We start from the raw sequence: 24,974 nt of genomic DNA, 5'->3' as shown, positions 1-24,974 counted from the left end.
TAAGCTCAGATTTGCTGATATTTATACTTACAGAACACTATTTGAAAGTCTTTTTTTTTTTTTTTAAGATTTGTTTTTATTTATTTTTGAGAGAGAAAGTGTGTACAGAGGGGAGGGGCAGAGGGAGAGGGAGAGGGTCTCTGCATTCAGTGCAGAGCCTGACACGGGGCTCGAGCCCACGACCCTGAGATCACGACCTGAGCTGAAACTAAAGACTTGGGACACAACCGACTGTGCCACCCAGGCACCCCCAAAACCATCTTTTAAAGCAATTTTGTACCCATTTTACCTTTTTTTCTTGAAACTGTCCAGGGAGGCAAGAGGTAAAATGGCTTCCATTTTTATAGATGTAAGGGACACAAAGAGGGGACTAGTTGAAATGCTGGTCTTAAGTTCCAGTGGTAATGCTTTTTCCATTAAACCACTGTCTAGTTAACCAAATAATATTCAATTCAATTAATGATACATAAAAGAACTATGATAAAATCAAAACAGCTAAGAGGAACATTATCCGAAGTGTTAGGATTTGTTTAGGGGACTGTCCTATCATATTTATTGGGACTCTTTTGTCTGAAAAAGACAAGGTCAAGAAGGAACAGAGCAGAATTACAAAATTATGAAAGGTATGGCTAAAGGAAAACCTGGACCTAGGAGGCACTCTTTAAAAATTTGAGCATGGGGGGCACCTGGGTGGCTCAGTTGTTAAGCGTCTGCCTTCAGCTCAGGTCATGATCTCAGGGTCCTGGGATCGAGCCCTGCATCGGGTTCCCTGCTCAACGGGAAGCCTGCTTCTCCCTCTCCCACTCCCCCTGCTTGTGTTCCCTCTCTCGCTGTCTGTCCAATAAAGTCTTTAAAAAATAAATAAATAAAAATCTGAGCATGGTAGTACTTTGTATAGCACTTAAAAAATTTATAGAACTTAGTATTCAAGGATGTTAATAGAAATATAGGTGCTTTATTTTTTTTTTTATTTTTATTTATTTTTTTTTTTAAAGATTTTATTTATTTGAGAGAGAGAATGAGAGACAGAGAGAGCACACGAGAGGGGGGAGGGTCAGAGGGAGAAGCAGACTCCCGCCAAGCAGGGAGCCCGATGTGGGACTCGATCCTGGGACTCCAGGAACACGACCTGAGCCGAAGGCAGTTGCTTAACCAACTGAGCCACCCAGGCGCCCCTACAGGTGCTTTTTTAAAATGGCACTTAATTTTTTGAATGTCAGAGACACACATAGCTAATAGTGAAGATGGAATATATCTAATCTTCAAAATGAATGTCAGATGACATCCCATAATGATGGAATCCTGGAACAAATGGGAGTATTCGAGTATCCATATCCCTAAGATCAAGGCAAAAGGGCAAAAGTTTTAAACATATATCCATAGGTCAGTGTAAACAAGTCCATATATATATATATATTTATATCTTTATATATCCTGAAAGCAGAATTTTTTACCTTAATGATTATACCTCAGAAACTACACCTGCCTTAATAATCTGCTTCATCCACTTTACTTAGGGTTGATTTTGCCTTACAGATGCAACCATTAAAGTTTCTTTTTCCTCACCCAAGATTTAAAATATAGTCAAGCCTTATATATACATACAGAAGGCCTACATCAAGTAAAATGAAAAATTTAACACAAAATAATGCATGCATGCTAAGCACATTGGTATACTCAATACAAAATGATGCTGGAGAGTTTACAGTTGGTGATGTAAAACAGTAGTTTCCAAGGAACTTACTTAATCAGACCTTCACAGGGCCCTAGAAAACTTCATTTTTAACAAGAATCCCAAAAGATTCTAGGCCTTAATTAAGTGTGCTTTAGGGAAGCACTTTAAACTTTCACTGTCAGATTACATATACAATAAAAGTAAATTATAAATCATGTAATTGAACAAAAAACTTTTCTTTATAGAAACTATTAAATAGATATCTAAATACAAGATGGATTTTAAAATGAAATGTTATTTGTATTTGTAAAGATATATACACTAATCAAAAGCTATACAACATTAACAGCAAATCCAAGTACAAATGAAGATAATCCTCTGAATTCCATGTTTCATCGAGCATCAAAAACCACCACTGTTTTAAAATGAGTTAAGGACAAAAACATATTTTAAAATTACATGAAAGATTTAACACTTCCAAGTCACTTTCTCTTTGCAATAAGCTAGTTATTTAGCTACAATGCACAAAAGAATGGAACTCAGTATTTACTATGACAACTGGAAATAAAAAAAAAAAAAAGGTTTCAATTTTTGTTAGTCCCCATTCCATGATACAAAAGACCAATGCACCAAAAAACACTGAAACCATGTTAGCAAGGTAACTTACTGGTTTAAAAAATACTGTAATTGTATTATTAATTACCATGTAACAATGTATTTTGTCTTTCAGCTAATTTGTAAGCCTCACTTTATCCATTAAGTAGCATTCATACACAGTATTTGTATTTCTACTTGTATAATTTAGTTTGTCCATCAACTCAAACTCAAGAAGGACTATACGTAAAATAAGTTAAATACCGATCCTGAAAAACAGACTTATGAGAACTAAAATCAGCTAGTATTTAAATATTTAGTATATGCCTCTTCACTGGATTTTTATTATGAAAATAAAAATAAAATGATTATGAAAATCCTAATCATGCCTTTTTGGTAAGCAGTCTAAAAGTTATTACCTTTTTTTTAATCAGAAATTAGTCTTTGACTAACAACCCAAGCATTATTCTTCACTTCCACCTACTTCATATTTAGCAAGTTACAAGGATACATCTTTTAGTCCTTTTCTTGTACATTATTCTGTATCCACATTCTCTGCATCTGATTGGATCCCTGGATTTTATTTCATTTTCTGTGTGACATTCTAAAAAAGAAAGTATGGTCATTCAATGTCTAAAGGGCAAATAGGACAGACAAGCAAATTATCTTAACTGTATTTTTTACCCAAAGCACTAAAATGTACTCAATCTCAAGAGTATGGTGCCATGACCATGTTGAAAAGAAAACCACAGGACCCAAATGGCCTCACTTAGGTTAAGATGCCAAGTCCGTAAACCTAGTAAACCAAGACTTAACACTTAACCTAACTGCAGTTTCAACCATTCAGAAATATAACCCCTGACCACTCAACACGGGAATTTCCTTGTCAGCATTAGGAAATTTACTGTTTTTTTGGTTCCTCTTAGAAAGGCAACCTTACCTAAAACAATGGAGTCTTTGCTAATAATTTCCTTTTTTCCCACTCCTCTCTACCTTTAAAAACCTTCCCTTTTCTGTAGCCTTTTGGAGCTCCCATCTACTTGCTAGGCAGGATGCTGCCTGATTCATGAATCCATTAATAAAGCCTATTACACCTTTAAAATGTACTCAGTTGAACTTTTATTATTTAATAACAATATACTAAGGAGGACGAATTCTTAATAAGATTTTTTTTTTTTACAGTTGCTAGTATTCTGCTTTATAACTTTAAAGATAACTCATTCAAGACAAAGTTAAATGTAATTATTTCAAAACTCTGAAGTAAAACACTCTACTTTATGTAAGTTCTACTCTTACCTCCGCAGATATATATCATCGGCTGCTGCTTGGGGGGTTGAACGTCCTTTTGGGTGTCCATTGATAGTCCCTGAAATCACAGACTTAAATCTTGAATATCTTAAAAGGGCTCCTCACAAATACAACCAGGCCTCATTTTTCTCAGAGAAACCTAAAAAAGTCCCAATTCCTAACGTGTACTTTTTCAAAGCCTATGGGTACAGCTAAAGGACGACAACGTATTGCGCACTTACCCCCAAACTAGACACAGTAACATTTTACACATATAATGTCATTTTAACCTTTACAACAATCGTAGGAGTTATTACCCTTACTTTACAGATGAAGAAACCCAGCCCTGTAGAAGTCAATTTGCGTAGGGTTATTCAGCTATTAAGAGATAGGGGCACTGGGATCTGACGGCAAAGCTCGCGTTCCCATTTAACAGAAGTCCTACTGTTCCAAAATTCAGCAGAAAGCAATAAATTATATCCCTCAACAAGGGAACATGCGAACCGAAAATAAGGGGAGAATAACTCCCCAAAGCCAAAGAGCTAACCTGAACGAAACCGGGCAAAGGAATAACACCATCCACTCAACCCCCAGCTTCTCCCAATTCTAACCCCATACCGGACCTTTTTAACCTTGAGGGTCTTACCAATTTGGGTCCAAATACCCACCTCTAAATACAACCAGCCAATTCCCGACCCACGTAGCCCCCAGAAACTAAGTACTCTGAAGTTTGCGGCGGATTATGGCTCCTCGTTGTGTCTCAACCAACTTCCGGCGCTGGCATATGACGCCTGTAGTCCCCGCCTCTTCCGCCCCCCGGGCGTGGCCGAGGAACCCGGATTGTACACAAGCGGTAAAGCCGGGAATTTTGTATGTTAGGCTCTGTGGAGAAGAATTCGTGTTTCGCCCCAGCTTATTTCGTTTTTCAGAATAGCAAAGCATTTCAATAGTTCCTCAAATCGGAGGGAGTCTGCTTTTCTAACTAATGAAGTCAGTAGAAAGTAAACTTTTCCAGGAGGGCTGAGGGTTAGGAGAGAAAGCGAAATGACAAGTGCCCCTGGAATCCTAGGCTAACCGTTACTCGGAGGAACACAGAAGCAGCGACTGCATCACTGATTTTCACTTTAAAAAGCACTTTTCAGATTATGTTTTTCCTATCGTTTGATACCTGTGCTGGGCCAGTGGAGCAGCCGCCCCCTATCCTTCACATAATTTCATTTTTGCTTTTTGAACCTTTCGTAGGCTCCTGTTGTCCCTCTGACCCACTCCTTTTGCTTGTTTTAAAGCAAAGGCTGGGGCGCCTGGATGGCGCAGTTGGTTAAGCCTCCAACTCTTGCTTTTGGGGTTGGTTTGGTTTTTTTTAAGATTTTATTTATTCAGGAGAGAGAGAGGGGGCGCCTGGGTGGCTCAGTCGGTTGGGTGTCTGCCTTCCGCTCGCGTCGTGGTCCCAGGGTCCTGGGATCGAGCCCCGCCCCAGGCTCCCTGCTCGGCGGGGAGCCTGCTTCTCCCTCTCCCTCTGCCTGCTGCTCTGTCCACTTGTGCTCTCTCTCTGTCAAATAAATGAATAAAAAATCTTTAAAAAAAAAAAAAAAGAGGGAGAGAGAGAGAGAGAGGCGGAGGGAGAAGCAGACTCCCCAAAGAGCAGGGAGCCCGATGCGGGACTAGATCCCAGGACCCTGGGATCATGACCTGAGCCGAAGGCAGACGCTCAACCATCTGAGCCACCCAGGCGCCCCCAACCCTTGGTTTCTGCTCAGGTCGTGATCTCAGGGTCCTGGGATGGAACCCCGCATCAGGCTCTGCACTCAAGCGTGGAGTCTGTTTGAGATTCTCTCTCTCTCCCTCTCTGTCCCTCTCACTCGTGTTATCTCTCTCTCTCTAAAATAAATTTTTTTAAAAAGCAAAGGCGGTATGAAGGCAGCTACATAAATTAATTCCACTTAAAACTAAGGGATATTGGTAGCAGTCACTATCCATTGATTGATCTTCCTTCCATCTCATGTATTCCTCCCTAGATGAAACAAAAGGATCTGCGCAGTGGAGGTGTGTTTTTTGAAAGATCAAAATCAGTGAGATTAATAGCAATTGGGTTCACAACATTTACGTTCGTTTGCTTCTTTCACAGAAGGTTTTCACTTACATCAGAAGGAAGAAGAAAATGAATTAAAATTTAGAAAATAGTTGTTAATAATGATTATAGTTAAGCAGAGAAACAGGTTTCTTTCACCCCAACATGTCTTTGATTTCTTATTAAGCAGCATATACTGCTTTCCTGTCTTCCATCCAGCAATTTGACAATGGAAGATTTTATTTATACACAGAACAACCTATTTACACCCCCAGATCGGGTATGTACACAGCGATACAGGAGACATTTGCTTCCACGGCGGGCACTGTGTAAATTAAAATCATAAATATGAGGGGTAAGCCCCACCCGAGGGCACAAAACCTTTTCTCCAAGACTCCTCAGCCACTCCCCCCACTCCCCCCACCCCCCACCCCCCGCCCAGCCACAGCGGCGACGGGTCGGGCCAGGCTTCACCTCTCACTTCCAGGAGTTCAAACTGATCGTTCCTTTACAGACCAGGTTGGGAGATTTAACTTGATCTTCCTGGTCTTCCTGGCTGCCAATTTTTTAATTTCCAGGGAAACATAATGGATTTTCTTGCTGCTTCTTTCACAGACAGGCCAACATACAGCATAAATATTTTGACCATCAGCTCTCTTACAAACTACCTCCCCTCTCAACCAAAGAGAAGAGAGTAATGCAACAGAACAGTCAAAATAAGCTTTCCTACAAGAATTACTAGATAAAACTGTTGTTATAAGAGAAAGATGATGGAGGGGCGCCTTGCTGGCTTAGTCGGTAAGCGTCTTGACTTCGGCTCAGGTCATGATCCCAGGGTCCTGGGATCGAGCCCCGCATCGGGATCCTCGCTCAGCAGGAGGCCTGCTTCTCCCTCTCCCACTCCCCCTGCCTGTGTTCCCTCTCTCGCGGTCTCTCTCTCTGTCAAATAAATAAATAAAATCTTTTTAAAAAAGAGAAAGATGATGGAGTGATACAGAAAGTATAACTTTAATCATTGCACACTTTACTGGATTCTGACTCTCCAGTTGATGTATCAAAATGATTCTGGCACATAACAGTCTAGGGAGATGAGAATAGATCGCAAAAGTAGGACAGAAATGGGTCTTGGGACCCTGTGGAAGGGTAGAGTAATTACAAGTGATATCGAGGAGATCCAGAATTTCTACAAAAGTCCATGTTGATGCTAGTTCTCAATCCAACACCCTCTTTCCTATCAGTAGGAACCAATAGTTTTAGAATCACTATGGAGCATGGTCAATGTAAACTATTATCATTGGTGACAGCTAACTTTTCTTGAGCACATACCATGTGCAGATATCACTCCATTGCCCTCTCCTAATGAGGGCAGATGTCTTGTTATCTTGGATACTAGTGCTTTTAATTCCTTAAAATATGGTTATGGAGATGCAAGTTGCTTTTTTCCTCCCTGAAACTCTGTTTTTCATATTCCTTGATCTTATTCTTTTAAGTATATCTGCATAGCTTGAGTCATCGTGATTGGAAAAGTCTTTCATTATGTTTTGCCGGATGGTCCCCAAAAGAAGAATTAGATCTTGTGGAAAACAGATGGTTTTAAAATTCTGAGGTCAGTAATGGGATGACATCCAATCCAGAAAAGGAAGCAAAAAGGCCAAAGACCATGGTGGGTAAATAGGAAGAAAAAAAAAAAAAAAGAATAGGAGAATATAGCTCAGTGATTTGTATTTGGGGTATATGAGTAAAGCCAGGACAAGCTATATGTAACTAGGTTCCTTTTTGCCTTTTCGGTGGTCGGGGGGGAGGGAGTAAAAATTACTCTTATGATAGAAGGGAGTTATGTTATACTTTTGCGCTCTTCAGTCATAATAAAATAAAGAAAAATAAATTAACTAGATAAAGAGAAAAGAGCAATGTTTAAATTATGTTTGGGATTTTGTGGATTTTTTAAACCATAGGCAAAATCCCCTGCCCTGTTTATGTTATAGTGGAGTGAGGATCAGACATTAAACTAGATAAGTAAGTAATATGACATTTTAATTTTTTTTTTTTTAAAGATTTTATTCATTTATCTGAGACAGAGAGAATGAGAGAGACAGAGAGCACATGAGAGGGGGGAAGGTCAGAGGGAGAAGCAGGCTCCCTGCCGAGCAGGGAGCCCGATGTGGGACTCGATCCAGGGACTCCAGGATCATGACCTGAGCCGAAGGCAGTCGCTTAACCAACTGAGCCACCCAGGCGCCCGACATTTTAATTTTTATTTATTTTATCTAAGGATTTTATTTATTTGTCAGAGAGTGCACAAGCAGGGGGAGCAGCAGGCAGAGGGCGAGGAGGCTTCCCACTGAGCAAGGAGCCCGAGTACTTGATCCTAGGACCCTGGGATCATGACCTGAGCTGAAGACGCTTAACCGACTGAGCCACCCAGGCATCCCAGTAATATGACATTTTTAGAAGGTGATAAACTACATGGAGAAAATTCAGCAAAGAAGGAGGATTACAAATGCTATGGTGGGGGGAAGGGCAAAATGGCTGTAATAGAGATTTGTTTGAAGAGCTAGAGAGGGCACTACTCACTGTATCTGGGTACGTGTGGGTGTCTTCAGAGAGGTGCTATGTGTAATTCACCAATTCCTTAAGTCCTACAGGTACCTGAAACTTAACAACCTCATATGAAATTCATCTTATTTTGTTCCAAACCTGTCCTCTGTGCTTCCTCAACCCCTGCCCCATGCACTTGATTCTGCTAACTGAACATGTTGAGTCCAGGTTCTTCTCCAGCCCCCCTGGCTTCCAGAGTCATGCAATAGCTTCCTAAGTGGTCTCCTTGCAACCACCCTCACCTCTTTTCCTTCTGTTCTCCATTCTGCCACCAGAATGATCTTTCTAAAATTAAAATGCTCTGCAATGCCTAGAGGATCAACTTCAGACCCTTAAATGCATCCAAAATTCTCCATGACTTGGCTTCTTCCCCTTCTCAAGAATTTTCTTTGCCCTTTCCTCAAATAAATCTGAGTTTCTAGATATAACGAACTATTTACAGTTTGCCCAACTGTCCCAACTTTCCTGCTCTTGCACATTTTGAGATTGAAATCACCTGTTGTCTGACTTTTAAATTGCCATTTGTCCCTCAAAATCCACCTCGAGTCATGGTCTTTATTTTTTTTATTATGTTAATCACCATACATTACATCATTTGTTTTTGATGTAGTGTTCCATGATGCCTTGTTTGTGTATAACACCCAGTGCTCCATGCAGAACGTGCCCTCTTTAATACCCATCACCAGGTTAACCCATTCCCCTACCCCCTCCCCTGTAGAACCCTCAGTTTGTTTTTCAGAGTCCATAGTCTCTCATGGTTCATCTCCCCCTCCGATTTCCCGCCCTTCATTCTTCCCCTCCTGCTATCTTCTTCTTCTTCTTTTTTTTTTAACATATAATGTATTATTTGTTTCAGAGGTACAAGTCTGTGATTCAACAGTCTTACACAATTCACAACGCTCACCATAGCACATACCCTCCCCAGTGTCTATCACCCAGCCACCCCATCCCCCCCCCCCCCCCACTCTAGCAACCCTCAGTTTGTTTCCTGAGATTAAGAATTCCTCATATCAGTGAGGTCGTATGATACATGTCTTTCTCTGATTAAGTCATGGTCTTTATAAAGTTAATTCCACCCCTTCTTCGAATTCCTTAGGGTTAGTTGATCCTCTTTCCTTTGTACTACTACCGTTCCTCTATTAGAGTGCTCGTGAGCCCCTTAAGGCCATTACTGTGCTGTACTCATCTTTGTATTCCCAGTAGCTAGCCTAGTGATCGGCAGAACTTAATTAAGTGTTAGTGAGTTTTATTTTGGATATATTTCATTTTGGATGACTAAAGGACATCCAGACAGAGAAATAAATGTCCATTTGGAGGAGAGTGGTGGTAGCTGCTATTATTGGCTTAAAAGTAATGGGTGAGGTTCTGCACAAGAATTATGTAAGAACATAATGGCAAAGTTTAAAAAAAAAATGCTGAGGTAGGACGTCTCATTTAGGGAAAAGGCAGAGAAAAAGAAGCCAGAAAAAGGAGACTAGGAGGAAGCTCCCAAGAGCAGAAGGATGGAGCCTAGCATAGAATAGGTGTCCGGTGAACAATATAAAACATCCCGTCTAGCAGAATCAAGCATAATCCGGTGTAGAGACACTGTAACCAAGTTAGTCATACCTTTCAGACCTCATCCTGTGTATATCTATACTTCTAAAAGGCGTCATTCAGTTTGTAACCTGCTTTTTATACCTATCTCAAGAAACATTATCCAAGTGACCACTCACCTGCATTATTTTTAATGGCATCCCATTGTAGGGCCTAGTGGCCTTTCTACATAATGCTCCCCAAGCTGAGAATGGGGAGAGGCAGAGCCCATGAAGTTAGGAAGCCCGGCTGAGCTTTGGGTGGGGGTGGAAGGGTGGGCAAGGGAGGACGAGACCTCCTCCGGGGGAAGCCGGGACCCGGGCCTGCGGGTCGCGGGGCGGCCGGCGGGGGCGCCGCGGAGGCGGAGGAAGAGGCGGCGCGGGGCGGGGCGGCGCGCAGCGGTTACTCAAGGCGAGCGGTTCAAACCGAAGGAGGGAAACGCGGCGGCCCCACGCGAACCTGGCGTGGGGGTTGCCATAGCCCGGCATCCCTGGGGGCGAGGCGGTGGCTCCTGCCCGGCGCTCCCAGCGGCGGCTGCCTGACTCCCCTCCCGCCTGGCCCCGCGGCCGGGTCGGTGCGGGCGCGCCTCGCTCTCCAGGTGGGCGGGAGTGGGGGGCCCAAGTGTGTGCCGGCTAGCGGGCCTCCCGGCGTCCCGGCCCGGCGCCCACTTTGCTTTCCAGGTGCTGGGACGAGAGAGGCGCCCCGAAGCCGATCTCTTGCCCGCTCGCTCCGGTCCAGGTGACGCCCACCCACCCTCCGCCTTTCGGTGGCGTTCTGGGCCCTGGGCCCTGGCGGCGGAGCCGAGGCGACCCCCATCCCTCCGCCAGCTTGGCCTTGGGAAGGTCCAGGAGGGCGAACGGGGCCAAAAGACGCCCTGGTGAGACCGTTAACCAGCCACCCGCTGACAGCACCTTGGGGGGAATAAATGACCGCTGTGGCTTGTTACACTGCATTTTCAGAAAAACCCGAATTTGGGAAGGTTCCTCAGTTCCCAGACTCGCTGGAGAGAACAAGGATATTGAAATTACCATTATCTGGAGAGCTGAACGAAGTTCAAAATGGTTTAGACCTTTTCATATGTTAGGAATAATCCCTGCAGCGTGTACTTATGTACCTTTCCAATCTTAGCAGTCATCATGCTGCTGCAGGTTTCAATTGTCAGTTTTTAATTGGTAATGCTTTGGCATGAGTTTTGAAAGCAAAGTGAAAGATTTTCTTGTTTGGAAGCTCACATAACTGACATCTAAGAGTTCAAGATTTACTGATGGTAAGATTTTCCACTTTAACAAATGAAAATTTGGTTTTAATATAGTTAAGTAGTATTTCATTCTCTAACTTAAGTGTTTTTAAACTTAATTATAGTTGACATACAATATTATATTAGTTTCAGGTGTACAACATAGTGATTCTACATTTTTATACATTATGAAATGATCACATTGATAGGTCTAGTTATCTGTCACTATAAAAAGTTACTACAATATTATTCATTGCATTCCCTGTGGTGTATATTACCTTCCTATGGCTTATTTATTTTATAACTGGAAGTTTGTACCTCTAATTCTTTTCATTTATTTTGACCACCCTTTACCCCCATCCCCTCTAGCAACTTCAGATTTGTTCTCTGTTTCTATGAGTCTGTTCCTGTTTCATTTGTTCATTTGTTTTGTTTCTTAGATTCCACAATAAGGGAAATCATATGGTATTTGTTTTTGTCTGGCTTATTTCACTTAGCATAATACCCTATGAGTCCATCCATGTTGTCACAAACGACAAGATTTCATTCTTTTTTATGGCAGAGTAATATTTCATTGTATATATGTACCTCATTTTTATCAGTTCATCTATCAATGGACACTTAGGTTGCTTCCATATCTTGGCTATTGTAAATAATGCTGCAATGAACATAGAGGTGTACATGTATCTTTTCAAATTAGTGTTTTCTTTTTCTTTGGGTAAATACCCAGAAGTGGAATTGCTGGATCATATGATAGTTCTATTTTTAATTTTTTAAGGAACCTCCATACCTTTTTCCATAGTGACTGCACGAATTTGCATTCCCATCAGCAGTGTGTGAAAGTTCCCTTTTCTCCACATCCTTGCCAATTTTTTCTTTTTTGAGGGCACATAGAGATGTGTTCTCAACACTCAGGAGCCTGGTTTTAAAAAATGAGTATCAGGGAGGCTCGTTTGATTAATTAGTGAACTGTTGAATCGGTAAAATTAGGTAAGTCAATGGACATTTCAAAATTTTGCATGAGTCTTTTTAAATGATTTAAAAATTAAGTTTTGAAGAACCAATTTTTGTTTGAGACCAACATCTTGGGATAGTAGAAAGATGGAGATGATGACAGCAGAGAAAGCACATTGGAGGCAACTTCAGATGGGTAGATGAACAGAAAAAAATTAGTTTTTTGTTTATATGTTTATGTTTATATCAAGTGGCCTATGGGTGGTAGGGGGAGAGGATAGCTGCATCCCGGTTTTGTTTCTAACAATTTGCCTGTTTCCCAAATTCTAGCATGGTGAGACACCTAGTGGTAAGGTAGAATAGTTACATTTGCTCTAAAATTTTAGAAGGATTTGTTGACCTAATTTTAACTTAACTTTATAGAATGATTCTCAGAGAGGGGAAAATATTCATGGGTGCAGGTGTAATTTGGAAGCTCATTATATGTCATTAACTTAATATTTTGAAAACAAAATTGTCTTAAAGTATAATACAAGTTATAGAAAGCAAAGTTTGATTATCTTGGCTGGTAAGCATGTACAGAAGATAGCAGTTATTCTTAAGATCTGTGGGGATCTAGATCAGAAGAGAACATGTATGAGATTTACCAGAATTGAATATAGGTTTAAAAGGTTGAAATACACTTAGGTATTTTGCCCAGTAGTAATCTTCCCATGATCATTTTACCATAAAGAAACTTTTGTTTTGTGGTTGGAGTAGCAATTTGTTGTTGTTGTTGTTGTTGTTGTTTTTAAAAACTCATTCACTTAGGTACTTAACTAGTATAACCTAAGCATAAATATATTACTTTCCCATTATAGTCAACTAAAATATATTTTCCCAGGATCTTTTAATAGAGAAAAATCATGTATTTGGTCTGGAGAAAACTTTGAAAAATGACAGTTTTCTCAGTGTTCTTTGAATAATCTGGAGAAATATCAGAAACTATGGTAATTTTCTCCCCTTCACACCCTTTGAGTTAAGATCTGAGTTTCTAGAAAGAAGGAATGTGATAATACTGTTAAGAAAAGGTTAAGGAGTAAAGTATCTCCTAGTGTCATTCCTTACAAATATAATTACTGAGTAACTCAATAAGTAATTACAAGTAATTTACTTGACTTCTGTTCTTGTAATTTCAAGACTATTATAAAGGGTGAGTTTCCCACAAATAGTTGTCTGTTATCTGTGAATTCAAACCTGCAACTGGACCTGACGTCTCAAAATATTTAGAAAATGAGACAAGAATAACATGCCCTCTATCTGTGGGGTGCTGGTTCATTTGGGTTAGGTCAAGAAGAATGTATTAGTAATTTATCAATCAGCCAAGGAGTCTTTGCAGAGTTATGAGTCTGGGAACTCAGACCTTGAAAATGGTCATGGGGACTGGATTTCTGTGGCAGGCCTATGTCACAAAGATGAATAATATTATCCTGGTATTGCTTAGCCAAGTTGCCATTAAATCTAGTGGTAGCACTCATTTGACACATTTCCAAAAACATGTTTAAAAATTGGCATATAGTTTTTTAAGCAGCTTTACTTATATACCAGAACTTTGAAGGGAAATATCCAATTGACTAGATATAGGCCAGTACAAATAAGCTAGAATATTAAAACTATATGTACTTCAGTGCTGTTAAAATCATAAGGTAATAAAATCTAAAAATGATGCTGCCAGATTTTTTCCTCAAGTGTAGTTCAAGAAAATATTTGTGCATGGTGCTTAGGACTATGCTTAACCAAGTAATCCGTGAATATGTATAACCCAAAAGTTTTGGTTTTTATGACGTTAAAAGTTGGGTTCAGTAATATACACGTGAGTATGTATTAGAGTAGATTTGTTTTTTTAAGGTAACTTTTCTTATTGCCATAACATTTTCTATTATCCCTATTCATATATTTTTGGATAAGCTGCTAGGCTACTCATTTCAAAGGAAGAATATAATCTGTTTGCACTTTGTAGAAACAGATTTTGAAGATGTCAGAGAGACGTTCAAGCCAAGCTTGCACTGGAGCAGAAAATGAGGTGGACTTTCCTACCGTCAACTTCAAATCCTCCAGCTTCAGAGATTTCTGTTCCACATCTTCATTTCAAGATAGTGGCTACAATGAGTTGTTACAACCTTGCAACTTTGGTAGTACAGATAAAGAATTTTTTGGAAAGAAAGAAAAAGGCCCAACATTAATCCATGAACATCCTGAAACTTCAAATCTGGGCTTAACTCATCCTTTAGAATCTCCAACTCAAAAAAAGAGATTTGTCTTTTCTAGGAATGAAAATGATACAACTCCAGAACTTTGTGAAACCCCTAAAGTCAGTGGAAAAAAATTTTTACTGCGTAGAAGGTTGGACATATCTTTCTCTTTCCTAAAGGAGGACTGTGAATCACAAAACAGTTCTTTAGAAAGTAGTATAAACCAAGTCCTCAACTTAGAAAAAAATAATCCAAGCTGTGCTTCAGGTTTTCCGAGGCAAACCAATTTTAGTCCTTTAGTTACTAGTACTTTGAAAACAGAAGAAACAACTTCCAGCAGTCAAAAATTGAGACTTAATTTTTCTCAACAGAAGACTTCCACAGTTGATGATTCCAAAGATGACTGTAGCCTATTTGAAGTTGAATGTATATCTCCGATTCAGGGCAATAGTTCTAAAGACTCTATCACATATGACCTTAGTGATAGCAGTCTGTTTGTTAATGATGAGAATACATATCCCAAACTTCTGGGCTCTTCTGCTAGTCGAACATCTTGTGGAACAAATGAGAATTTATGTGTGACTCCAATAAGTAATCTTGTAGCAAACATTAAATTTAATGCAAGTCAAAGGCTCTCTCCTTCAGCTGAAGTGAGGGGCAATATTTCAACACCTGAAGACAGTGGTTTTAACTCACTTTGTTTGGATAAATCAGAAGATTCCCTCTCTGACCAGGAGGGTTCTTTTCGAGAACTTTGGAAACGTAAGGGAACTGTCAAAGTGGGGGACACCATAAAAAAGTCAGGGCATCTTCGGAGGCTGAGAAGATTGTCCACCCTTCAGGAACAAAGCTCACAGTCTGAGACAGAAAGGGACTCTGACTCAGAAGCAACACCAGCAGCTGCTTCAGACACCTCGGAGAATCAGCCGAGCAGTGACAATGAGATTTTAACCTTTAAGAATTTATCAAAGACCCCAGCCTTGCAGTTAGTGCACGAACTCTTTATGAGAAACAAAAGAAAAAGATTCCAGCAAAATGGTGCACATGAATTCTTAGAAGAGAAGGATGGGGGGCAAATAGCTGTACTACAGTGTGTACTTGCAGGACTGATTGGCAAGAAAATGGGTATAGAAAAACTGGACATCTTAACGGAATTAAAATACAGAAATTTAAAACATATTCTTGCTATGGTTTTAGATTCCTTGGCTGCAGAAAGCCTATGCAGGTAAGAAATAAAATTTTTTTCTGAAGTAAAGCTTCCTTCTTACCACCTTTTTTTTTTAAGTTGGAAAGCTTTTCTGTGAGTTGAGTAGTTGTCCTGTTTTCTATTCATTTTGTTTTATTATCTCTATCTTTGGTTGTCTTACACTTTATCAAAGGTGGTTTAATGAGCTTCCTAGAAGAGCTTACTAATATAGTTCCTTCTGTTTAAAATCCTGTTTTAGGGGCGTCTGGGTGGCTCAGTCGGTTGGGGGTCCGACTCTTGGTTTTGGCTGGAGTCAGGTTGTGGGGTGGAGTCCTGCCTTGCGCTCGGCTCTCAGTGGGGAGTCTGCTTGGGGGTTCTCTCCTTCTGCCCCTCCCCCCAACCTCTCTCTCTCTCTCTTTAAAATAAATAAATAAATCTTAAAAAAAAATAAAATCCTGTTTTAGAAGCATCAATATAGTCTTCTGGATAAAGTTCATGTCACTGTCATTTGGGAAGAGAGTTTCTAAACGTTGAACTTTAAATTTTCAAGATGGCAAATTATATTCTGCAAAAGTTATTTACTGATTTAATAGTTCACATCCTATTGTCAGATTGCAAATTGTATTAAAGTTATGACACTTGGTCAGAAACAATGTAAAGTATTATGCTGACTAAGAAGTGACAGCATACAAAGGATACCATTTAGTTATTTAATCTAAATTCTAGAATCCAAAATGATGGTTAGCTTTCATGTTAGGGCTTAGTTTCGCTAGAGACCAAGGCATATGGATTAGTTCATTTTCATCGCTAACAGGGCAGTGGAAGGTAATTACTTTTGGGAATTTCAAGGAATTAGAAACTGAAGTATTTGTGTTAACAAAGATTTCAGTATATTGGATGCTGCTACATAATTAAAGAGAAACAGACATTTAGGAGTATGAAGGCAGGAACGAGGGTTATAAAGACTAACGTGAGACTGTGTTCATACTGGCAATTTTGGGGAGTTGCAGGACCATCAGAAGACAAGACCTCTGGGAATGCCATGACCAGGAAGGAGGGAAGCCTGTAGACTTCTGCAAGGTGACGGCAGAAGGAGGACATGCAGGAGAGTTTGTGAATTTGTTTTTTGATAGAGATATGTCAAGAGTTTGGTTCATAGAATTCCTGCTGTTTTTATGGCCACTGCTTCTATTAAAGCTCTTCTTCACCTTTCCTCCACAAATTAATTGTAGGCTACTGTAGAGAATTGTAGAATTTTGTAGCCGGAAGTCTTCTGAAACATCTGGTCTAATCACATGTTTTGCAGATGGGGAAACTTCCAAAGAAGTTAAGTACCTGCCAACAGTCATTCAAGGAGATAGGAATGTATCTAGGTCTTTAATTGAGCCCTCTGATTTTTTTTTTCTTTTTTTCTTTTCTTTTCTTTCTTTCTTTTTTTTTTTTTTTAGAAAGGGAGATGTGGAGGCAGGGGCAGAAGGAGAGAGAAAATCTTAAGCAGACTCCACGCTGGGCATGGAGCCCAATGCCAGGCTTGATCCCATGACCCTGAGATCATGACCTGAGCTGAGAGCAAGAGTGAGACGCTTAACTGACTGAGCCACCCAGGTGCCCTGAGCCCTCTGATTCTCAATCCAATACTGCCTCACAAACTTATATTAAGATTTAAGGCCTTTCTAAATAGACTTGACCGGGAATGTACTTGGTGTAAACCAAGTAGGATAATAAACAGATTAGTGTACCTGTATGTATGTGCCTTTTAAAAAAAGGTTTGAATGAGATAAATTATTTGTTTAAAAAAATCACGGAGATGGCTGAAATATAGGAAGTTTATTTTTATATGCTGTAGTATTTGGATAGAGACCAATTAAAAACTTGGGTGATATTTTTGGATGCTCACTTGTAGGAACAGTTGATAATTGGTCATATTTTTGTAGTTACGACTTTTCCCCACCCCTCCAAATGTATAGTATTTGTATTGCAGAATGCATGTATAATGTTAGCAGTGTTTATTCTTGGTAATGTGAGAGATTATGGTCAGTTGAAATAACTGTGGCAAATAACCAACTGCATAGTTCATTTCTTCCCCATTTAGAGGTGACTTTCTGCCTTTTCCTCTCCATCAATCTGATATAAGACACATTTATTGGTTTAGGGAGAGGCAAGGCAATTGAAGTGGCCATGGTAACTGGAAGGACAGTATTAGCCCCATAACAGCAAGCGAACTTTTTAAAATTGTCTGATCTTATTCCCTTTGAGTGATTTAAGTTAGAGTAATAAAAAAGACCAGATTAACAGCTGAGAGATTATCTTTTCTTTCATAAATAGTATAGCCAAGGTTACTGATAAATAGACAATCTCTGGATATAAATTGAGGTGTTTTTTTTTTTTTTCCTTAGCTACTTCATTCTCATCAACTTTGGTTTCTAAAATAGAAACTTTGTAGTGCTACCCATCATAATGATTGTTATTTGGCACTTAGTACATCCAATGAATTATTGATAGTTCTTATGTTTGTGGGGGGATGGGTTAGCCTGGTGATGGGTATAAAAGAGGGCATGTATTGAATGGAGCACTGGGTGTTATACGCAAACAATGAATCATGGAACATTACATCAAAAACTAATGATGTAATGTATGGTGATTAACATAACATAATAAAAAAATGATAGCTTTGTTAAGTACATTCATAGGAGGAATAGATAAACACCTCTTGTGCTATATGGATGATAATCATTTTCTACATGTTGTGTTCCAAATTTTTAATTTTAGTCTCACATTTGAAGTTAAATCCTCTTAATCAGTCTCCCAGTGGACTCATATTGGCTTTATATGCAACTATGTTTTTCTCTTAACCATTTGTAAGATAATAACCTGTCAATATAATGCTGGTATATGCTTAATATTTTAATGACAATTCTTTCATATGGTGAAACAATATGGAACAACAATGTAGATCAAGTCATATTTTTAATGTAAGTTTTAGGTTTAAATTTACTGTCCAAAATCTTTAAAACAAGTTTTTCTTATTAATTGTCACATGCAAAAATGTTAATTTTGGAGCGCCTGGGTGGCTCAGTTGGTTAAGCGACTGCCTTCGGCTCAGGTCATGATCCTGGAGTCCCGGGATCGAGTCCCGTGTCGGGCTCCCTGCTCGGCGGGGAGTCTGCCTCTCTCTCTCTGACCCTCCCCCCTCTCATGCTCTCTATCTCATTCTCTCTCTCAAATAAATAAATAAAATCTTTTAAAAAATGTTAATTTTGTGGAAGATATACAATATAAAGACCAATCATTTTGTTGCAGTGTTTGGAAAGTGAGCAGAAATTGGCGTGAAATTATTGTTCAAGATAAAAAAGCGAATCGGAGGAGGAAATGTTATATCTCACAACTGAAAGCAGATTCTGAGGTAATGTATATAATACTTTTCTCAAATGGATTTGTAAAATAATCTCATATTGCTGGACAACCTAACTTGGTTTCCCTGCTATCTTTTAAGGCTTTTCATTTAGCAAACATTCCCTCATGAATGTTTTACTTCTCTCAAACTCCATTTCCTTCCAGTCCACAGTGGAGTAGACTACCTAGCATCAGGAGCGTCTTGTAGGGTTTTGTTGTTTAGGTGTGTGTACTGTTAGCAGGGTTTGAATACCAGTGCTATGCTGGATCCTATTCATAATTAGATATCCTTAAAGCATTTTCTATCCCGTCTTTTGAGTGGATATTATGTGCCAATTGCTCAGATTACAATGGTGAACCTTTCTGAAATGGTCCCTGCTCTCTTGGAACTCATGCCCCATGACTTGAGATAAAAGTCAACAGGGGATTATAATACAGGTGTGTTAGAGGAAGCCCAGAGTTCATTCTATTAGATCATTGAAAAGGAGTATTTGATACTTGGGAATCAAGAGAAGGCTTTTCAGAAACAGTGCAACTCCGCTGAGACCTGATGGATGAGGGAGTGAGTGGCTAGCCAGGTGAAGACAGGGAGGAGCGTTGCAGCAGAGAGGATAGCATAGAGGAAGGCCTGGAAGTGAGTGAGCGTGGCAGATTAGTGCTGGTAAAGCATCATAAGCTTGTATTTTCTTGAAGATTTGGGAAACAGCTTTGAATTGACAGGAAAAGTCCTGCAGAAGCTGATTTATTCTTCCTAGCGACATTACTTTGTGTACTAGGCATCTGATGACTCTGGCCCTGTATATATTGTATACGCAGCTTTTAGACCTTTCTTAGCCATTAATACCAAAAGAAACCACGAGAGCTCACTCTCTTATCCTTGTTCTAGTAAAAAGTATTTAATAACATAAGTAAATTTTTAATTTGACAAAATATAATAATTGAGGTGATACATGGTGTAAACAAATATAAATACCTAGTTACAGATTGGTGGGTTTCTCATTACAATGAAATATTGGGGACTGCACTTAACTAAAATGTTGACTTTCTATTTTACTTTTTTTTTACCTTCTCACCTATGATATTGCCTTACAACTTACTCACAGCTCCTGGCTACCTACTGCTGCAGCTTCTGGGCCTGGGAGCTTATACTAGAGCTTATACTAGAGAAAATATTTTTCTTCTTAACTTCTTATTTTTTAGAGTGCTGCTCTATGTGCTAAGGACTTACTTTAAAAAATAATTTTTTTAGGGCGCCTGGGTGGCTCAGTCGGTTAAGCTACTGCCTTCGGCTCAGGTCATGATCCCAGGGTCCTGGGATCAAGTCCCACATCGGGCTCCCTGCTCAGCGGAGAGCCTGCTTCTCCCTCTCCCTCTGCCTGCCACTCCTCCTGCTTGTGCTCTCTATCTCTCTGACCAATAAATAAATAAAACAGCAGAGAGGGAGGCAGATGCTTAACTGACTGAGCCACCCAGGCGCCCCCCCAAAAAAACAATTTTTAAGCAAGCATCTATTAATATTAAACTATTAGCTCCATGTACATGTACAAGGAAAGAAGCATGGTTGTGTTTGGCAACACTTCAGGTAATTCCAGATAAAATATTCATATCCTGGCCACCACTTTTTTTTTCCAACTTTATTTCTTAAAGGACTATACGTTTTTCCTTACTTGAACTTTTTTTCTTATTTTGATTTGCTTTTTAAATTTTTTTTTCAAAGTAAAACAAGTACATGGTTTAAAAAGTCAAACTGGACTATGAGGCTTATAACAAAACACATTCTCTTACTTGTCTCTTCCTACTCTTGATTCTTGTCCCAAGTTAATCACTTTCAACTCTTCAGTTGTTCCTTTTGAGATTTACCTCCACGTTTCTAAATGGCATGCCTTTCCTGCTATTTCTTGGCTTTTATCTTTGAAGAGTTTGTTCTCTAACCTCTCACCGCTCCTACCACTACCTACCCACCCACCCGTCTCTCTGAACTCCTTTCTTCTTTTCTCCTGTCTCACTAATGTAACCATACCACCATTTGGGAGTGAATCAGAAACAGGTGCTGATATTATTAAGACTGTATTGAGACTATGAGTTTGTTGACTGCTGAAACATGCAGTACACTATGATTACATCTTTTTTCCTATATAACTTTTTTTTCCAGAGTTGTTAATTGCCCAGTTTCTTTCTTTTGTTTTGCTTAGTGTTTCTCTGTACAGATCCCCGATTCATCTCCTATTATCCACCAGAACTGGAAATCTCCTCTGTGTAAGTCCAGACAAATCAGGTATTCTTCCTGTTCCTTCTTTTCCCTAGAGACATCCTTCCTGGTGCACTTTGCCCTCCTATTCCGATATGGACTGGTTACTTTCCACATGTACTATCCTAATGTATATCATTAACCCAAACAGAAACATTGTAAGACAAAGTTGTTTGATAGTTTTCCTCATACTCGTGTAATGTCTCTGAAAGCTCCTTATGTATAAAAGTTAGAAGGCAAACACCAGCTACGTGTAATAGGATCTCAATTTCATCCATTTGCTTTGCAGCCATGAGAATGAGTATTAGAATTGGGATACGGCTTTTCCATCAAATTTCTTAATTTACTGTATTCTTCACTGTTCTTTTATAATTATGGAAATGAACAACCACATGGTGACTCAACTCTCACATTTAAGTATTTTCTGGTAACATGATGTGACTGTGTTTGAAAAATTTTGGCCTTCGTGAACATGTGCCTTGGTTGACGTCTTTGCCTCCTATTGCTCAGAGATGGAAGCACACATTTTAAACTCTACGAGGCCTGGGATTAGACTGTTTTATTCACTTGGCACCTTTAGGAGTTCTATAAATATTTGTTAAATAAATGAATGTTTATTCTGTGGCTGAAATGTGTTTCAACAGTGTATCTCTATTCATTTTGTTGGTTCATACACAATCACTGTGTTTACCAATTGCATCGAATCCATCAAAATTTTGGTGTGCTCTTTTATCGTGTGCTTGTGTCCTAGGCTGCAAATTATTTATACAAATGTACTATATAGAAATGTATTGAGTCCTTGAAAAAGTTCAGTTGTATTCATTCTAATTTTGGCAAACCAATGTTCATCCATTACCCTTATGCATATGTTGTTAAACTGTTAATCATGGAATTTTTCATGACCAGCTTATCTTATTTCCTATACTTATCCTACTATAATTTCTCTTATTTTCTCTCTCCTCACTTTTAGGAGCCAATTGTGGCAAAGGGAAACTCTCAAGGGAGAGGAGGCACAGTGTTAGTCAGACACATGAGGAAATTAACTCTCAGTACATTTTATTTTGATAATTGGTTAAGAAGGCCAATTTGTTAAAAAAAAAAAAAAAAAACACGATTTTTTTCCGTTATCAACCTCAAAAAAATAGAGGGCTTATTGAAAATATTTCTTGGCTGAATATTTAAGTAATGTGGAAATCCAGTTCAGAGAAGAGATACCTTTTTTTCTCCTTTTAAAATGCCTAAGCATGTTTATTACAATGTAAGTGTAAAAATGATTCCAGTATTTACATGTATTATAAAAACTAGCCAAACCAATTGGATTTCATGGTCTAACCAGGACCATTATTCTTCTGACATGTGGCTAAGGTAAGAAACCTTCGAAGAATTCCATGATATCCCATAGCAAACTTTACAAAGATTCACCTCTAATAATACCTTGACTTAAAAGAGGGGTTGGCAAACTCCAGTCTGTGGGCCAAATCCTGTCCATCACTTCTGTTTTTAAAATAAGTTGCTCTTTCATTTACACATCTCTATAGCTGCTTTTGCTAAAATGGCAGTTGAGTAGCTGTGACTATCTGGCCTGCAAAACATTAAATATATACTTTCTGGCCCTTTCCAGGAAAAGTTTTCCAACCTATACCTTAGCAGAAAAATAACCCATCGTGTAAGCTTAAAGCTAACACTTCTTGTTTTAATTTCGTTCATTTATATTTCTTTGACATTTAAGTGTTAGCTGAGAGAAAATTTTTGTCTAAAAGGGAAAGTTTAGGGGGAAAATTCTAATGGAATTTAGTGTGAAATCACTTTCAATATTTAAATGCATGTGCATCAGAAAACTGTTCCGGAACTTTTGATATTACAGATTACTGATCCCTCTTATCTTTTACTGCAGGGGGCTATATTAAATGTTGAGGATGCTGCCACTCGGCTCCATCTCTTAAATCGATCAGCTTTAAGATCTGTACAAGCTCAGGCTAGGATACCAGGTTTTCAGAAAGGAGAAGTTTCAACATTTTCTCCTTGGGGAGAAGTTTTGACACCTACAGCAAGCTCTTCTGTTACTCCCTTAAGTAGTAAACAGGATGAATATGTTAAGGTGAGTATTTCTCACAAGTTATTAGACATAAATATTTAGAGTTTGAAATAAAGTGATTCTCTGTATGAAACTGGAAGATTTAGTGTGTATGCTTTCACTGCAGGTTGCCAAAACACTATTTATTGATGAAGCATTAAAACCTTGCCCCAGGTGCCAATCCCCTGCTAAGTACCAGCCATATAAGAAAAGGGGACTGTGCAGCCGCACAGCCTGTGGTTTTGACTTTTGTGTGTTATGTTTGTGTGCTTATCATGGGTCTGAAGAATGTAGTAGAGGAGCAGCAAAGCCGAGAAATAGGAAAGATGCTCTTCCAGGAAGTGCCCAGAGTAAGCGGAATTTAAAACGCCTTTAAAGAGACTCTCAAATAAAAGAAGCATTCCCCCTAAACAGCGTCTTGTCTGACTTAAAATTATGAATATTTTGAAAGCATGCAACATTTCCCATTAATGACAGATGGTGATTTATTTCCTATTTTGTATATATCATAATCTATGTCTGTATTCTTTAAAGTGATGAGTTTGAAAAAATTTTATTTTACTGTGTCACATTTTCCCATTTTAATAAGTGTTTTTAAATAAAGAGTTTTTAATGTTGTCATATATATGTATTTAATTGTTTCATGTAACCTTTGAAAATTGTGCATTTCATCACTCTGTGTTGAAATGTTCTTCGATCACTTTTTAAAAATAGTTTTCCAAGTAATATTACAAATTTTGAACTTGAGACAGATGGCCTTATAGATTTGGAAAATGAGTATTTGACTGAAATGAAATATAAATAAAATGTTTTCAGAAGTTCTATTGAATTTACTCTATAATTTCAATCTTTTAATTTAGTGAGTGTCATATGTGAGCAGACTTATAGTTAAATAAAATTTACTTAATATTGATTAGTAAGAAGACATAAAAACTAAGTTGTTAGATGTATGTTGTTAATTCACAGTGAGAGTCTCAGTCAGTTAATAAACCCTTATAAGTCCTGCATTTCATTTAAGCGTTTTTTAAAATTCCAGAACTATAATCGCAGATTCCATTTGTTTAATCCAGCTTGGTTATCACTATTGTGATAAATTTGGACTAGTTAGAGAAGATTGTTGTTGGTTTTTCTTTTCTCAACAGTTAGTTTTAGATTGGGTTTCTTAAATAAGAAAATTTACTGAATTGTTTATAATGTACCTCTTTCCAAAAATGATTGGAGGTAGCATGTTCCATTTATAGAATAGCAGCAAGAAAGAGGTAAGTTCTATTGTTGAACAAATTACTAAGACCAGGGGAAAATTTGAAGATGGTTTCATATTTTATTTGTTTGTCTTTAGGTAACTGAGTGGGTATATGTCTGTGTACACACTATACACACAGATTTAAAATGTAGCTTTTCATACACAGTATCTTAATAAGACAGTTTTAAAGTGTGAATTAGGTATAGATATAGTTGTTTTTTTTAATTTTTAAAAAAATTCCCTGGTCCCTGGTCCCTGAGTGGCTCAGTCATTAAGCGTCTGCCTTCGGCTCAGGTCATGATCCCAGGGTCCTGGGATCGAGCCCCACATCGGGCTCCCTGCTCCGCGGGAAGCCTGCTTCTCCCTCTCCCACTTGCCCTGCTTGTGTTCCTGCTCTTGCTGTGTCTCTCTCTGTCAAATAAATAAAATCTTTTTTTTAAAAGATTATTTATTTTAGAGAGTCGGGGACAGGTGAGTGGGGCTAGGCGCAGAGGGAGAGGGATAAGCAGACTCTGTGTGGAGCTCGATATGGGGCTCCATCCTACCACCCTGAGATCATGACCTGAATTGAAATCAAGGGTCAGACACTCAACCGACTGAGCCACCCAGGC

General features: G+C 39.0%; 2 protein-coding genes across 3 annotated transcripts; one reads left to right on the top strand and one right to left on the bottom strand.

Moving 5' to 3' along the window:
* Positions 1–1,122: 1,122 nt before the first annotated feature.
* Positions 1,123–4,310, bottom strand: POLR2K (RNA polymerase II, I and III subunit K). 2 transcript variants are annotated; one of them, XM_021688397.2, is made up of 4 exons: positions 4,225–4,310; positions 3,566–3,635; positions 2,781–2,873; positions 1,123–2,090 (listed from the first exon to the last, which is right to left on the bottom strand). In XM_021688397.2, exons 2-4 carry the CDS (start codon positions 3,624–3,626, stop codon positions 2,068–2,070), a joined length of 177 nt encoding a protein of 58 aa, XP_021544072.1. In that variant the 5' UTR covers positions 3,627–3,635; positions 4,225–4,310; the 3' UTR covers positions 1,123–2,067. The 2 variants fall into 2 exon arrangements, with proteins under 2 accessions (XP_021544072.1, XP_044770200.1); XM_044914265.1 differs by lacking the exon at positions 4,225–4,310 and having other exon boundaries at positions 3,566–3,883.
* FBXO43 (F-box protein 43) lies at positions 4,299–23,496 on the top strand. Its single transcript, XM_021688417.1, is given in 8 exon segments — positions 4,299–4,409; positions 10,997–11,034; positions 11,036–11,064; positions 12,970–12,977; positions 13,994–15,444; positions 18,706–18,808; positions 22,941–23,144; positions 23,248–23,496. Coding segments are annotated over 8 exon segments (2,193 nt in total).
* The last annotated feature ends 1,478 nt before the right edge of the window (positions 23,497–24,974 follow it).

This window comes from Neomonachus schauinslandi, chromosome 4 (assembly GCF_002201575.2).
Source record: "Neomonachus schauinslandi chromosome 4, ASM220157v2, whole genome shotgun sequence".
In the NCBI taxonomy this organism is placed as follows: Eukaryota; Metazoa; Chordata; class Mammalia; order Carnivora; family Phocidae; genus Neomonachus; species Neomonachus schauinslandi.
Note: the sequence above shows the minus strand (reverse complement) of the source record. Positions and strands in the feature narration are given on the sequence as shown.